Here is a 17,204-nt window from a genome sequence, read left to right as displayed (position 1 = left end):
CGTGTGGCGCGGGCGGGGAGGGGGACCTGGCACTCCTGCCTGCCCCCCCTGCCTGCCCCCCCTACCTAAGCAGCAAATGCGGCTGGTCAAGGGGTGCACCGGCACTCTCATCCCCTACGCATCGCCACTGAGCCCAGGCCTGATCGCATGACAGATTGAGCCTAGGGAACACAAGTGCTTTGGAGCACCTTTATCTGATCCCTCATTTGATGAAGATTAATTTGTTGTGCAATTGAGGGCACTTTAAAAGTGCTCTGCAGCTGTGCATGTGCCATGGCATGACTGTAGAGCGCTTTTAGGAGACTGATTTTACGACAAATGTAATTTCTGTCTGCACCCTGTGAGTCATAATCAGAGAGACGATACTGAACTTAAATGGGCCTTGAGTCTGACCTGGTTTGGCAATTCCTATGTTCCTAACTGGAATAATTTTTAATTGTTGGCTTGTCAGTTAAAGCTCCAACCATATTTGTATAATCATTCTCTTTAAAGGAGTAGCAGCCAAAGGATATGAGGATTGAAAATCACTGTATTCACACATGTCACACAAGTCTAGTACATTTCAATTTCTCTCATACTATATTTTCTGTGGTACTCATTTAATTGCTACATGGTCTGTCCTACTACATTTGGCATTTAACAAATTCTTCCAAAAGTAATAGCCACATATAAAATACTTCATTGAATAAAAAAATCCATGGTGCATATCTTCAAAAAATAAAATATATACATTATGGCCCTACAGTTTTAAGGTAAGTCAATTTTGGGCTTATTAGATTCACAGTGTCCATTTAACCTCTGCAGTAAAAATATTCACTTAAAAATGCATGTTTTTATTTTACTAAACCTTTTTCTTCACATTCAATTCATTAAGATTTAAGATTGCTGGGTCCATAAGGACCCAGCAATGGGTTATATATTTTAAATTAGAATAACAAATTCAAGTACTTTCTAATATTGTGTAGTGATTATCATCTTATGGTTCTGACAGCTACATTTTGAAAAAGTTTTTCAAAAGGTTAAAACTGGGGACAATTTAGACCTCAATTTAAAAGGAGCTGAACACTCTGTGCTCCTACTGGAAGGATGGTGACCCAAAAGAAGTCTAATTTAGATAGACATGGACTTTTATAAATTGGGCATAAGAGAGGTAAGTGCCCAACTCCCATCAGCATCTAATGTAAGTCACCCATTGACTATTTTAGGTTCCTTCAGAGTGGCTGACACAAAAATTATTTTTGTTGGTGACCAAACAAAATATCTTAATATGTACAATATTCCCCCATCCTTACGATAGGAAATACTGTAAGTTCTGAGGTAATGCTTTTCATTTATCAAAGTCAAGATGTTAAATATGCTCACTGTGTATCCTATAGCCTTTTCAGCCTTAGTAACTCTGGTTTCATACATTATTTTAATACAGTGGTCTTTACATTGTGTTTCATGAAACCCTGGACTTCTGCGATAGGTAATTGGGATTCTGCAATGAGATTAGGAGTGCTGGCAACGTGGGTCAGGAGGTGGTGCATCACCTATGCTGGGCCAGGTCACCTGGCTCTGTGTCAGCTTATATGTACCACAGGACCAGCAGCAGAAGTGATATGAAAGGATTCCATGTCTTTAGGAAGTTTGAAAACCATTGTAATAGATGCTGTTCTGAACCTCTTGGGAAAAACCTTGTTTTCCTTTACCTCCCTGAGACAGGCCCTTAAAGCTTCTAAACCCTGAGTTCATTAAGCCTGAGGCCCATAGTATATGGATTGTCCCACCCGCGCCATTACTAGCTGAGTTGATACAACTAAGAAGTTCCCCAGAATACCAGAACTTTTATGGATCAAAATGGACATCGTCTAGGAATGCTGACCTTAATAATAACTCAAAAAGGGCAAGAGGGTTTATCCCCATGAATTTGTCCCATTATTGGAATAATTCAAAAGCACTTTTGCTTTCAAACATATTTCATGACTTGACTAAAAAACTTACAAAATGATCTTTCAGTCCATTCAGATAAAAACTGAAAATTAAACTCTAGCTAATTGCTTAGGCAAGAACTCATTGAAACCTCCAGCCACAAGGGAAGAAATAGAAACATTTAGATTCTGATATATTCCACAATGAATATTCTCTGCAAAGCTTAATGTGAAAGCAATTACTGACAAATTATTTTACATTTTTGTTACAGGTACCCTGCCCCCAAATCCCATTATTTAAACAAATTTAAACTTTGAAGAAATTCATTTTCAGATGTTTCTAGACCTCCGAAGGGTTTGTATCTGGAGTTTTGATTTGGGTCATGTTAAATGAAAGAGCTGGTTTAGGATTCAGATTCAAACATCTAGATTGGAGGTCTTCAAATGTCGGTGCTCACTTCTGGTTTGTTGAAAAGATAATAGGATGAGTGATAAGAGGGAGGCTTATGTAGCTTCACAGAAACCTCTCCAAAGAAACACATTCAAATAAATAACTTCTGGACTTTCAATTTGAGCTGTAAATTGTGCAGAAAGATATTTTTTCCAGCTTGGAAACACCTTTCTTTTTTGAAAAATAAATGGATCTTGATACTTATTTCTTAAAGTCTGGTTTTGTGCATTTCCTATTCAATAAATTATATGTATACATGTTTATGAAAGGAAATCTATACAAATAAGTGGTTAAGATATGAGAAGTTTACATTTCCAGAAAAAATAGCTTTAATCTTTAATGGATGAGTTTCTCAATACTTAATTGATATTTTTAAAGAGAGGTAAATTGCACATTAAAATCAATATAAAATTAACTTTTGTTTTCTCCACAGAGTGAAGAATAAATAAATGCTTTTGATCAAGTGACCCACTCTCTCTCTCGTACATGTAATGGATTTCATTTCTTGGTTTCGTATAAAAGTGGGAGTTAAATTTGAAAAAAAAAACTGAGAGAGAATAAATATGGCTTTAAGTGGATTGTTGATGCTTTTTCATTTAATATGTTTAGGTTATCTTCTGCTTTCTTCCTCTTTCGACTCAATAGACAGTTTCTCCCCAAGTTTTCTAATAAGCTCCGCCAGGTCTTCTGTGTTTTGAGATTTTTCTTCCAGGAGTTCATAACGAAGACTTGAGATATCCTGTTTGATTTCTTTTAGCTCACCTATGAGAGAGATTAAAAGGTCACACCATTAAAAAGCAAAAGAAGCAGAGGTAGACAATGTTGTTACAGTAATCATTAATTAGGCCTAGACCATCCCATGCATGAATTTCCTCTGCTTAATCAAATTATGTCGAATATTCCTTTGTCTCTGGTTCTGTGTCCTCTTCTTGATCTTGAGAAGGAGTTGTCTTGATGTTCTTCAGTATCTCCATGAGGAGGTAGTAAACACATCTGAGAGGACTGGGCTTGGGTGGAATACCTTCACCATTACCCCAGTCATTACCCTGAACAGGAACCTGGTACATGTAGCCCACTGCTAGAAAGAGGAGCCATCCTTTAATGAGGGTTCTGAGAGTAGTACTGGCCAGTGAGCATGGATAGTTGCCATGAATCCCAGAGTAGGTGTCAGATGCTTCTACTACTCATTGCAAACCTACAGAACAACTGGAATAAATTCCACCAGAAAAGCCTGTGAGTTTTTTTTTCCTCTTTCCAGAGGCAATTCTTTGGGAAGGTCTGTTTTCCATGGGGAAGGGTGGACAGGATTCAGATTTTAATTCAGTTTGGAATTGGTTTAAATAAGGAGATACATCTCTATATGATAAACACGACACTAGATGACTCCTATGGATATGATATGCCTATGTGAATGCTAAAGTAACAAATTCTGAAATGAACATAATGAATGGTGTTATATTATCAGAAAAACACATAAGCTTAAAGTCATTTTGAACCAGTTCTGTTCACTGGAGAATGAACATCATATGAACACTGTTTATTACAAATTAGAGGTTTTCTGCTTACAGAATGAGGAGCCTAGCTCAGAATTAAAGTATATTGTAATTCTATCGATACATCAGTAGTTCTGAAATGATGATTAACAACCCAGAAGGTCTATAAGTGGATCTCCAAATTCTGTAAAATTCAGTAGACAGTGATAATTGGTCAGTTCCTCCTTTCTCCTTGAATACACTAAAGAAGGTGACGGGCTACCCTGAAGGTAAGGAATATTGCTGAGCAATTTCTTTTAACTTCCAACATATATGAACCACAGGTAAAGAACTGGAGTGCAGAGGACAACCCTAGCTTGTCCTTTCAGCCTGACAGGAGGATGATAAAGAAAAAGTCAGGAGGAAAAGACAGATGGGGGTCATATGACTAAAAAAGCTAGTGACACAATTGCTGGAGTGGGGGAAGAAAAGATATACAGGACAGGTAAAATATTCCACAGAGGAGAGGAAAACTAGTGTACACCCGTGAAACTGTCCTGGATATAAAGGAAGAAAATTTAGGCTAGAACTATTTCTATTCATTTTTGTCAATGAAAGAAGTATAAAATTATTTACACTGGAATATCCTATAGACCTTAAATACTTTAGTTTTAGGCACTAAAGAGCAGCCAGATACTAACACGGTGATCAGGGCAGGAGCTCACATTGTCATTCAATCCCTAAGGTACTTTGAATGCTCTACTCCTGTCTCCCAGCAGAGAATCTTAACCATTAGATAACAGTGTATTCAAGGACAGTGATAGTGATGGATTCACCAAAGGGAAGTCTTCACCAAGGAAGAAGGCTAACAGCATACTGGTCTACATTAGTATGAGTAGTTCCAGCAGATCGAGGGAAATTATTCTTCCCTTCTATTTGGCATTGGTGAGGCCACATCTGAAGTACTGTATCCAGTTTTGGTCCCTCTACTTCAGAAAGAATGTGAACAAACTGGAGAGAGTCCAGCAGAGGGTTATGAAAATAGTTTGGGGTGCTGGGGCACATGACGTCTGAAGAGAGGCTGAGGGAACTGGGCTTATTTAGACTGGAGAAGAGAAGACGGAGGGGGGATTTAATAGCATCCTTCAACTACCTGATGGTTGGCGCCAAAGAGGATGGAGCTGGACTGTTCTCAGTGGTGGCAGATGACAGAACAAGGAGCAATGGTCTCAAGTTGAAGAAAGGGAAGTTTAACTTAGATATTAAGAAAATCTTTCTCACTAGGAGAGTAGTAAAGTGCTGGAACAGGTTAACTGGGGAGGTTGTGGAATCTCTATCCTTGGATGTTTTTAAAACCTGGGTAAACCAAGCCTTGGTTGGGATGATATAGCTGGGGATGGTTCTGCTTTGAGCAGGGGGGTGGACCAGATGACTTCCTGAAGTCCCTTCCAACCCTAATTTTCTAGTACTATGATGTGAGGATGTCTTCCAACTGTTAGGCTGATACTATTCTTCCATATATAAATAATTTAAACTTCATTGGAGCGGCAAACAGAATGGTACTTTTAGTCACCTAGGACTTTTATTTCCTAGGCAACTATACTAACTACCAGGGGAGAGAACTATTTTCTGTCATATTTTTAGTGACTATTTAAGTCAGTGAATCTCAGGCTGGTGAAAGCTAAGAGCTAGCATTTTCCAAGGGGTGACTTGAGTCTGATAAGGGGTACCTGGAGTCTAACAAGTTTGAGAACCACTGATTTAAGTATATCATGTGATGTGAAACAGCTCCAAGAGGAAGGATTGATTATATTCCAGTCCCCCCCCAAAGCACATGGAGCAGCAGGACAATGTGTCTCACTGAAAAGTGTAAGAGCAGGGTTGTGCACTGCAGCACAAAGTAGTGGCACAAATTTCATAGATTCATAGATTATAGAGCCAGAAAGGACCCAATGTATCATTGTGTCCGACCCCCTGCCCCTGGCAGGAAAGAGGACTGAGGTCAGATGACCCCAGCCAGGTGACTGTCAAGCTTCCTCTTGAAGACCTTCAAGTTAGGTGACAGCACCACCTCTCTTGGAAGCCCATTACAGATCCTGGCCACCCATATTGTAAAAAAATTCTTCCTAATGTCTAACCTAAATCTACTCTCCACTAGTTTGCACCCATTATTCCTAGTTACTCCCTGAGGCGCTCTGGTAAACAGCGCATCCCCAATTCCCTGCTGTCCTCTCCTGATAAATTGATAGGCAGCCACCAGGTCACCCCTCAGCCGTCTTTTGTATAGGCTAAAGGCATCCAGATCTCTCAACCTCTCCTTGTAGGGACTTTCATGGAGACCACTAATTAGGCGGGTGGCCCTCCTGCCAATTCCCTGCTGTCCTCTCCTGATAAATTGATAGGCAGCCACCAGGTCACCCCTCAGCCGTCTTTTGTATAGGCTAAAGGCATCCAGATCTCTCAACCTCTCCTTGTAGGGACTTTCATGGAGACCACTAATTAGGCGGGTGGCCCTCCTGTGAACCCTTTCCAGATCCTGTGTCCCTCTTGAAGTGTGGTGCCCAAAACTGGACACAGTACTCCAACTGTGGCCTGACCAGTGCCGCGTAGAGGGGGAGCATCACCTCCTTTGTTCTATTATTCATGCACCTGCTAATGCACAACAAGGTGAGATTGGCTTTGTTGATGGCCTCGTTGCACTGTCGGCTCATGTTCATCTTCAAGTCAACAATGACTCCAAGATCTCTCTCCGCCTCTGAGCTCCTGAGGAGGACATCCCCCAACCTGTAGGTGTACTGGGGATTCCTCCCTCCGAGGTGGAGTACCTTACATTTATTTGTTGAATTGTATCCTATTACGTTCCACCCATTGATTTAACCTGTCCAGGTCAGCCTGTAACTGCTCTCTGCCCTCTGGTGTATTAACTCCGCCCCATAATTTAGTATCATCTGCAAACTTGGAGAGGGTGCTCAACACACCCTTGTCCAAATCGCTGGAAGATATTAAATAATATTGGCCCAAGGACCGAATCCTGTGGGACCCCACTGCCTACCTCCTTCCAGGTTGAAAATGACCCATCCACCACCACTCTCTGAGTGAGGTCCCTAAGCCAGTTGGCCACCCACCTGACTGTGTAGGCGTCCACTCCACAGCCCGTTAACTTCCCTATGAGAATAGGATGTGAAACTGTGTCGAAGGACTTCCTAAAATCCAGGTAGATGATATTGGCCTCCACCCCTGTGTCAAGGCAGTGTGTGACCTGGTCATAAAAGGCTATAAGGTTTGTCAGGCAGGATCTACCTGTGACAAACCCCTGCTGGTTTCCATTCAGCATTGTTTCCCCTGCTGGGCTTTCACAAATATGCTCTTTGATGATTTTTTCTAGCATTTTCCCAGGGACGGAGGTAAGATTGACTGGCCTAAAGTTACCTGGCTCCTCCCTTCTCCCCTTCTTAAAAATGGGCACCACGTTGGCCTTTTTCCAGTCCTCAGGGACCTGTCCGGAACACCATGAGTGCTCAAACAGCCATGCCAGTGGCTCAGCAATGACACTGGCCAATTCCTTCAGCACCCGTGGATGGAGGTCATCCAGGCCGGCCGACTTGTACCCATCCAGCCCTTCCAAGTGCTCTTTAACTAAGTCAACACTAACCTTTGGTGGTCTGGTGCCTTTTGGACATCTGTCTATGTTCAAGGTGGGGGGATTGTCTTGGTCAGTATTAAGGAATACTGAAGCAAAAAACTCATTGACGAGCTGTGCCTTTTTGTCTGCATCAACCACCAACTGACCTGATTTGTCCTGCAGGGGTCCTATGCTAATCTGCGCCTTCTTTTTGCTCACTATGTATCTGTAGAAGGACTTTTTATTGTCCTTGATTGTTGTAGCCAGTCTAAGCTCCAGTCCTGCCTTGGCCTGCCTAACTGACTCCCTGCAATAGCGTGCCAGAGTGGTGTATGCCTCCTTGTTAGGTGCCACCTGCTTCCACTGCCTATATATCTCTTTCTTTGCCCCCAGTCTTTCCTGAAGCTCCCTGTTCAGCCAAGGGGGCTTTTTCATCCCCCTACCCCCTTTCCTGCATAAGGGGATAGACTCCTTTTGTGCTACAAGGATCACTCCCTTGAGAAACTTCCAACCCTCTTGGACCCCCATTAGCTCAATGCTCTTGAGTTTGGCCACCTCACTAACTAGGTTCCTAAGTTTAGTAAAGTTGGCCCTTCTGAAGTCTAAAACTCTAGCATCGCTGGATATTTTTGTCACCCTTCGCTGGATAGTGAACTCTATCAAGTGGTGGTCACTATCACCCAGGTTACTGTGTACCTGCAGGTTCCCCACGAGATCATCCCCTGTTGCTAGGACCAGGTTTAGCAGGGCACTACCCCTGGTGGGACTGGACACCACCTGGGTAAGGTGGAGGTCCTGCACACAGTGTAAGAACCTCCTTGAGCGGCTTGTTTTGGCCGCCTGTTCCTCACAGCTGATATCTGGGTAATTTAGGTCCCCCATGACCACTGCCTACCTCGCCTGTATGGCATCTGAAAGCTGCTTGGAGAATACCTTGTCAAGCTCATCATCCTGGTGAGGAGGTCTGTAATAGACCCCCACTACCAAGTCCTTCTCCCCTGGCCCCCCCTGTATCCTGACCCACAATGTTTCGGTATTCCCCTCCTCCACTCCTGCCTTGATGACAGAAGATGTGTACTGCTCCTTAACATAGAGAGCTACACCCCTGCCTTTTCTCCCCACTCTGTCTCATCTATATAACCTGTACCTCTCAATGTCTATTGCCTAGTTTTGCGCAGAATCATACCATGTTTCAGTTAAGCCGACTAGGTCATACTGCGTGCTAGCAAGCAGGAGTGTGAGTTCCTCCTGCTTGTTCCCCAAATTTGTGCTGCTATTTGTGGAGACAGGGGATACTGATTTAGATTTGATTTAATTCAGGTTGCCCCTAGGCTGAGTTACTGGATATATCAGACACACCACCACACTCAACTATATGAATATAGCCAGTATTTTTCCAGCCAAAATGATTTGGCAAATTCAGGTAAAATTGAAAATTCAGTTATAATTAAAGTATATGGATAGTTTAGTTATGATCAAAACTTTATATATTCACTGTTTGCTGAAAAAATATCATCAAGCTTTACTCTTGACCTGCCCAGCAGAATCTTAAACAAGCCTGTTATGGGGGAGAAGGGGGAAAAAAATCTCCACCCTCAGTCTGCCTCAGGTTCATCGGTAGAAAGGGAGAAATAACTTCCAGGAGCTAAAAAAGGCAACCAGCACAATGACAACAGCAGTCTATAAAAAGCAGTCTATTCTGAACCCAGGGATAGCAACTAATCGATGGCAAAGGGCTCTACTGTTCTATTACTAATCTATGACAAAGAGCTCCTGTAGCAGGACAGAGCATGCATGTCTTTTTCATTCATGGTGTATGTTGATCAATGTGTTCCCTGAGCTGCTTTGGTAAACTTTCTTTCTTTCCCCCACAAAGATGATGCCACTCACAATCGAAAGGAAGGAAGAATCCTCAAAGGGGTTATGACTTTCTTTACCTGTGATTTCTCCAGCATCCAGACTCTGGTGTGAAAAACATAGATACAAGACAGGGGTCTCTTCCTTAACTGCAGCCTCACATGAATGATATCATTTTTATTATGTAACAACCTATGATTAGCAGTGATTTCATATACATATCAACATGCCACACATTCTTCACTTTTGAGATGTGAATGTGATTATTACAAAAAGTTTTGGAAAAGCTCTTCCAAAATGTTAACATAACCATTTGTAAGTAGCTTGTTTTGTGTTGCTGATCAGTTATAAAGTTATGAATATGCTACACTCACCTTCATTGACTTCGTCGCTCTCCTTATCTATCTGAGCTTTAAGGACGTATCTTTTAATGAGACGCTTCATTATTTTCTAGAGAATGGAAATAGAAGAGAGTCAGAATTTTCAAAACTGGACTTGCTTGTATTGATTTTGAAATCTGAAGGCATATACTCAGTTAATTTTTACTCCCCCAAAGTCTAGTCATGCAGTCAACTAGTTCCTCCAGTTCATAGTTAAAGGCCTATTACTTATAAGAAAAAGGTGACAGCAGTAGTGTAATGAAGGGAGGGTGACCAGAATACCACCCCTGGGAAGCCAACAACACTGCTCCATGCTCCACTGCTTCCTGAGTGCTCAGGCATCCTGTTACACCTCTGCATGATAGTTGCAAACAAGGCTAATGGCATTTTGGGTTGCATTAGTAGGAGTGTTGCCAGCAGATTGAGGGAAGTGATTCTTCCCCTCTAATAAGCATTGGTGAGGCCACAACTGGAATTGAATCTCCATCCTTGGAGATTTTTATGATGAAGCTAGACAAAGCCTTGGCTGGGATAATATAGTTGCAGATGGTCCTGTTTTAAGCAGGGGATTAGACTAGATGACCTCCTGAGGTCCCTTCTAACCCTAATTTTCCACGAGTCTATGAGAACAGACTAGTTGCTAGTGCACTTGCTCAATAGATGGAACACCTAGGTTCTAGGTCCTCCATGGTTTGATGGGTTCAAAGCCATGTCTACCACTTACTAGGAAAGATCCCTGACTACCAGTCTCGGATATATTTTGTATGTGAGTCATGATAGGAGATGGATGTTGTCCTCCATCCTTCCTGATAAAGTCAGGCTAGTGTGTTGCTAAGAATGCATGAGTTACAGGGACTGAAGAAGAGTAAGCAAAAATTAGCTCAACTTTGTAGTCTAGTAGTTAGGGAACCACAGTGGGGAAATTCTATGTTTTGCTTGCTGTGCTCCATGGGATTTATGTCTTTTATGCAAATATAGAAATACTTCTGAGAGCATTACTCTCCCAAACATGTCATAATTAGGTGTCTACCCTTAGAAGAGCATCTAGTGCTCTAAATCCCAATTGAATGGAGGCACCTAATGTACAGCCTTGAATGAGAGAGATGGGAATTCAGACATACCTGTATGTTTAGTGTTTCCTATTGACTAGCTCTAAGTGTCTCCCTTTCAGTAGCTGACTGTTTTCAGTCACATTTCAGAACTGCCTAATTTTTAGGCATTACAACATCTAGGTTGGAGGTACCTACCTATAGTGCTTCTCTGGATCTTGCTTTCTATGATCAGTGAAAGTTACTAAATAACTGTGCACACAACTTATTATCTAACTTTACACTACAGAAAAGTTTCTATGCTTCCACAACTGAAGACCTAGAGAATTCCTTAATGCATTTGGGTCCAGATACTCAAAGGCCACGAGCTCCTTTCATACATTTCATTAATGTAATTCATGTAACCCCTGCTTTCTCTCGCAGATAGACCATGTTTTCAGGCTCTGCTGTGCGCCTCCACTCACAGATGTGGATGTTAACTCAAGCAACAGAAGCTCCTGCAGAGATGGTGTTCCTACCCCTTACACGAGTGGATCTAGTATGCCGTTACTAATTGTGTTGTCAGTGTGGATAACACAATTTATTTTAAGGGTCTGGTACAATTCCAAAAGCAATGCCACAATGCCTACTGTTTACAGAATGATTTTCTTATCTTAATCTTCCATAACTTGATTGGTCATGAAAAAGCCAGGGAGTTTTAGATTATACTGTGTTAATTAGATGCTGCATATAATAAAAGACTGCACAAAGCTAGACTGCTCCAGGGGGAGCACTTGGTGTCACACTGTCTCATGGAGAAGAGATGCTGAATATTTGATCTCCATGCTTGCTCTGGTGGGATATGGCTGCTGGAGGCTGATGTTGGATGCATATCTTTTTGTGGGATGTGGATTTTCCTTCTCACTTTGCCAGACAATTCTTGAATGTCCTTTACCAATCTCACTTAATGGTGCTATAGGAAGGAAGCACGGTGTGGAGAGATTTTACAAACAAAACTTTTCAAACACCTCTGAAGCATTTCAGAAGTTCTTTTACAAAGCTGTAAGTGACTCAGTCACCGAATTTAATTTAGACTTTATGTCAGTTTTTTGTAAGAGCCTTGTTGCACATTAATTTTAGGCAGTTCCTAGAGCTCTGAACTCCTATGACAACACATTAACATCTGAAACTAGTTTTAAGCATACTTTAGGCAGCTTAAAGTTACACCACTGCAGGGAAGGTTTATCTCTGGGCCTTGTTACACAGTAATTTTGAATGGTTCCTGCAGCTCTTAGCCCCCAGATTGTCTGTGCATTAAATACCTGAAACTGGTTTTAAGAACACATATGCAGCTTAATGTGATACCACACTAGGACAGGATTATCTCTGATCAGTGCTTCCCAGTTTGTGATACACTAAGGTGCAACTATGATAGGCTACACCCTAGTGTAAACACTCCAGCTGACCCCTTCCAACATTGGGCCCACTGCACCCCCCCCAGCCCCCCCAGATCTCTGCTCATTGCCTGATTACTTGTGGCTTTCTGCACCATCTGTCCAAGGAAGCAGGCAGGGAAGGGTTAAATTACCTGCCCAGCTACTGCTGGGCAGGCCATTTAACTCTTCCTTGCCTGCTCCCTTGGGACAGACAGCACAGGCAGCTTGTCCCAGCTAGACCATGTATTCAGTAAGTACATGGTAAATAATGCTCCAGGGGTAAGGGTGGCAAGGGGGAGGCCTGGGGGCAGGGGGTGGGGAGGAACCATGGGAGCGCCAGGGAGAAGGGGTGAAGCCCAGAATGGGAGGCAGGAGGTTCTTAACTTTCAGTCTCCCAGGCTACCGCTGGCCTTCAGTGACTGCTGCAAGCTCAAGGTAGCACTAACACCCATTGATTCACATTACCCAGATCCTGTTCCATTAATGTGTGGCCACTCCCCACAGATAAGCTGCCCAAGTTGCAGTCCTCCAGCATGACAGGATGCAGTGTCCCCTACCTCACCATTATGTTCTGTGTAGACACACTTTCCGCCCCTTAAACTCTATTGCCTAGGGTGCAATTCTGAGACCAAGTCAACTCTCCCCTCCCACCCCTGGGGATCTGACCTTCCCACTCCCATGGGTGCAACCCTGTGCAAACAGCCTGCAGAGCACATGCCAGCAAGCCAGGTCACAACATGGATGGGTCTGGGTGCGGGGTCTAGGGTGGCTCCAAACTCAAGCTAGCACTAATACTGATCAATATTTGAGTAATTCAAAGTGCAAAGTGTAACAAGACACTAAAACTTCACTAATGCCTAGCATTTAGAGAGCAAAGAAGGAGCCACATTCTCCCAGTCACTAAAATTATTCTGACTGTCCATATCAGTAGACTTATTCTGGATTTATATTGCACAACTTAGAGAAAAAAACTTGCCTTTGCCTTTGTATTATTAATCTAGTTACTCCCACTTCTTTTTGAAACAAACACATACACACACACCCTTTTTTAACTACATTTTACCTGGTATTGTCTTGGAGGATTGTTCAAGCTATTTAAATGGAGATCATCTGAGCTTTTTATACTAGATTGCTTACTCTGGCCAAGCTGAAATTAAAAAAAACAAAGCATCAAAATTCATAATAAATGTAAGAATTATTTGGTTATGCTTTTTCATTATTTTTTTTCAGTAAAACATTAACTGTCAGACTTAATTTTAGCAAACAGTGCTAACTTTAGTGGTGAAATCCTCCCACTTCATTGAAGTCAACAGCACAATTCCAATTGTAGATTTTATTGAGTTAATTAATATGAATCCATTCAGACTCCTATTCAGGAAAATGGCTCTATTTAAAAAAAAAATAACTGAAAAAGGGCTACAAGTACAATCAAAATCAAAATCATATGTTGTGCTTAACTTGTCCTGAAACAAGGCCCAAAATATGTGTACCAACTAAACTATCAAAGCCCCCCAAAATCTCCAAATCTAAACAAAAGGAACAGAAAGCAGAGCTGCAAAATAGAATAGATCCTCCTGAGTTCTAGGAAATATTATACTCCTGTATGTTGGGTCAGTAATAGCATTCCAGAGCCTAATTCTCTTAGAGCAGTTTTAAATGCTTGTTTAACTCTTTTGACTTCAGATCTTATGCAGCACTATCTTGTATTTTATAGATACTTTGAACAAAGTGCAAAATGGAAAGAACTCAGTGTCTTCATAAGTAATTTTCATAGTTTATATTAAAGACTCCATTCTTCCCTCACTTTAATGAACATCTGAATGTAAAACAATTATGCAATGGGAGTAGGTAATCCAAAGAAGTTTCTATTTAAGATTTCTAAAGAATATTTTTACTGTTAGATAATGAACTGGAAGGCCATTATTTCAAAACAGATACTAATTACTAATGGATATTTTAGGATTTAAATTACTAAGTTAAATTACAATTTTTTCTTTGAGAAGGACCAAAGTCACTACCTTCTGATGAAATGAAAAATGTGGTTCCATGGCTGAACAAACAGATTGTTATGTATGTGAATTAGAGGTATCAAAAGAATATGAACTGTGTATAACTACTGACTGAAATGGAACCAGGTCTATGAGAAGTAAGGCAAGATATAAGGGCTGTGAAATTAAGATCAGATTGGCTTAGATGAGGAGTTATAGAGGTTGTCATTTAAAAAAAATCAATTTCTTACAGTTTCACCTGATATAATAAAATATTTGCCTCTTCCAAATACACAGACGTATAAATGCAGAGTCTTAGGGCATGTGTAGATGAAACAGCGATTTACTTCACCTGAAATTGAAGTGGTGGGTTTTTAAAAACAATGCTTCCATTTAGAACAAAGTAAACCCCCGTGTCATGTATATCCATGTCTTCCCTGCCTCTCTGGTGGCGGGGAGGGGACAGCGAGTTGCTGGTAAGTAGAACAGTCCCTGGGCTGTGTGTGGCGGGACTGGTGCTTCCCTCTGCGGCAGTGGCAGTCCCCTCCACCCCCCTCACCCCGGCAGCACCTGCCTGGATGCACCAGGCTCTGGTGGTCCTGGGGGGCACTGCAGCCGCGGAGAGAAGGCCCAGGTCCCCGTGAAGCTCACACAGGCAGGCAGGCTCCACAGAAAAAAAAAGAAAAGATCAGACTCGCCACTTTTTAATTTTTTTCTTCAGTGGAGCCTGCTTTCCCAGGCTGCTGCCAGGCTGCATGTACAGCCGCTGAGCCACACGGAGCCCGGTGCTTTGCTCTGCAGCTGTAGAGCAGTAAACTAAAACTCTTTGGAAGTGTTTTAGTTTGCTGTGCCCCAAAGTCATTTAAGGCACATTACGCTGCTGAATGTGCTACAGTGGCTGGAATTAATGCACAATACACCGCCAACATGTGCAAACACCAACACCATTAAGGTGGTACAAAAGCATTTAACCCACTTAAATGCCAGTATGTGGTCAATTGTGGGTATGTGTTATATTTTTGGTAGGATCTTGATAACAGTCAGCTTTGTGTTTACTGAGTTGAGTGCTTGGCTATAGAGAAGCTGGAAAGCCTAGAAAACTGGCAGATAGTGCACTTAGTTATGCTGGGCACTAGCCCGTATGTGAATTGAAAAAGAAACATAAAGGAATAATGTGCAATAAATTTGACTCCCCTCAAGATACTGTAACCACTAGGCTCCCCAGGCACACTTCCTTTGCCTCTTGTATCTGTCTCCATGATCCCTGAGGGATGCTTACATTGGCTAAGTACAGACAGTCAAAAAACCCGAGGTTGAATCAATTCAGTCTTTACAGGTCAGTCTAAACTGCAGAGATTGAACCGGCAAGCAAGTGAATAGCCATTTACTTCTGACTCAGGAAATGAAGGTACATGCCTTCAGTGGCTCAAGCCAGAAGCTGGGACATGCAAGAACACCTGTACCAGCCTGCCAGCTCCAAGGCTTTTCCCTCTTCCCTGCTTCAGTGGATGGGGCATGGCTAAGCCCCAGACCAGAGCTAGCTGGAGGGTCTGCCTGGGAGAGAGGAGCAGGTACTGCCTACCAGGCTGAGGAGGGGGTGGATGGGGAAAAAGGTAGTGGCATTGATTTAATAAAAGCTTGAACAAGAATAGTCCTTTCTCTGAAGTGAGCATGTATTGAACAGAAGGGAACAACCCTGTGGAGTCCTGCTGGCTGTGATCATGGACTACAAATCCCAGAGGCACCTGGAAGCAGGAAGAGGAAGTGATGAGCAACCCTGCAGAGTCCTGCTCCTGTGGGTCTGGACTGCAAATCCCAGAGACCTCAGGGACAATAGGAAGAGGAAGTAAACACAGTCTATGCTGGGATGCTAGAGGACTTTGATTTAACTTCTTGGGAGTCCAAGAAGAGTGGTCGTTCCTTAAAGAGATGATCCTCCAAGCTCAAAGGGTGGCAATCCCAACAAAGGTTAAAGGGAGCAGGAGTGTTCAAAAGCCCCCTTGGCTAACAAAAAGCATCCAGGAATGTCTCAAGGCTAAAAAGGAGGTGTACACCCAATGGAAGGGAAGGGTCATCACCAGGAAGGACTATACATACCCTACAGGTATTGTAGGGGGGCTGTTAGGAACAGTAAGGCAAAGATGGAACTGGGACTAGCAACCCAGATCAAAGACAATAAGAAATCTTTTTTTTAAATACATGGGGGTAAAAAGAAGGTTCTGGGTAACGTAGGGCCTCTGCAGGACACGATAGGAAGTCTGGTGGTTGCACCAGACATCATAGCTAACTTATTTAACATCTTCTTTGCCTTCATTTTTCTGAGCAGGGCCCAGGTCATCCCCCCCTCCCCCCCCATCATGATCCCTGATGGTCCGAGGGGAGGCGCAGCCAGGCCCAGGGTCAGAGTGGACCTAGTCAGGGACCTCCTGGTGGGACTGGACATATCCAAATCAGCAGGTCCTGACGATCTCCACCCCAGAGAGCTGAGAGAATTAGCAAATCATTGCGGGTCCCCTGGCACTGCTTCACGAGCACTCATGGTGCTCTGGTAAGGTGCCAGTGGACTGGAAGAGGGCCAATGTGGTCCCCATTTTCAAAAAAGGGAGGAAGGAGGACCCAGGAAACTATAGGCCTGTTAGTCTTACCTGGGTCCTGGGGAAGCTCTTTGAGAAAATTATCCAGGAGCACATCTGCGAGGGACCAGCAGGGGAGTGTATGCTTAGGGGCAACCAACATGGGTTCATTAGAGGCAGGTCCTGTCAGACCAACCTGGTGGCCTTCTATGATTAGGTCACAAAATCCTTGGATCCAGGTGTCGCGATGGACGTAGTCTTTCTGGACTTTAGGAAGGCCTTTGACTGTCTATCACCCCATTCTTGTTAAAAAAAATTAGGAGATTGTGGTGTTGATGCCTACACAGTCAGATGGGTCACCAATTGGCTGGAGGGCCGCACCCAGAGAGTGGTGGTCGATGGGTCATTTTCCACCTGGAGGGATGTGGGCAGTGGGGTCCCCCAGGGCTCGGTCCTCGGGCCCGCACTGTTCAACATCTTCATAAGC

At 42.9% G+C, this 17,204-nt stretch overlaps 1 protein-coding gene across 1 annotated transcript in view; it reads right to left on the bottom strand.

Annotated features, from left to right (window-relative positions):
- Positions 1-232: 232 nt before the first annotated feature.
- LOC102369493 (short transient receptor potential channel 6) overlaps positions 233-17,204 on the bottom strand; it is a 75,841-nt gene continuing 58,869 nt past the window's right edge. Inside the window, exons 10-12 of the mRNA XM_025214682.1 lie at positions 13,220-13,303; positions 9,687-9,762; positions 233-3,123 (exon numbers count right to left, since the gene is read on the bottom strand). Coding sequence (XP_025070467.1) covers positions 2,972-3,123; positions 9,687-9,762; positions 13,220-13,303 — 312 coding nt within the window. The 3' untranslated portion in view covers positions 233-2,971. The remainder of the gene's footprint in view (positions 3,124-9,686; positions 9,763-13,219; positions 13,304-17,204) is intronic.

Source organism: Alligator sinensis, unplaced genomic scaffold (genome assembly GCF_000455745.1).
Source record: "Alligator sinensis unplaced genomic scaffold, ASM45574v1 scaffold40_1, whole genome shotgun sequence".
Classification (NCBI taxonomy): Eukaryota; Metazoa; Chordata; order Crocodylia; family Alligatoridae; genus Alligator; species Alligator sinensis.
This window is presented reverse-complemented; position numbering and strand designations above follow the sequence as displayed.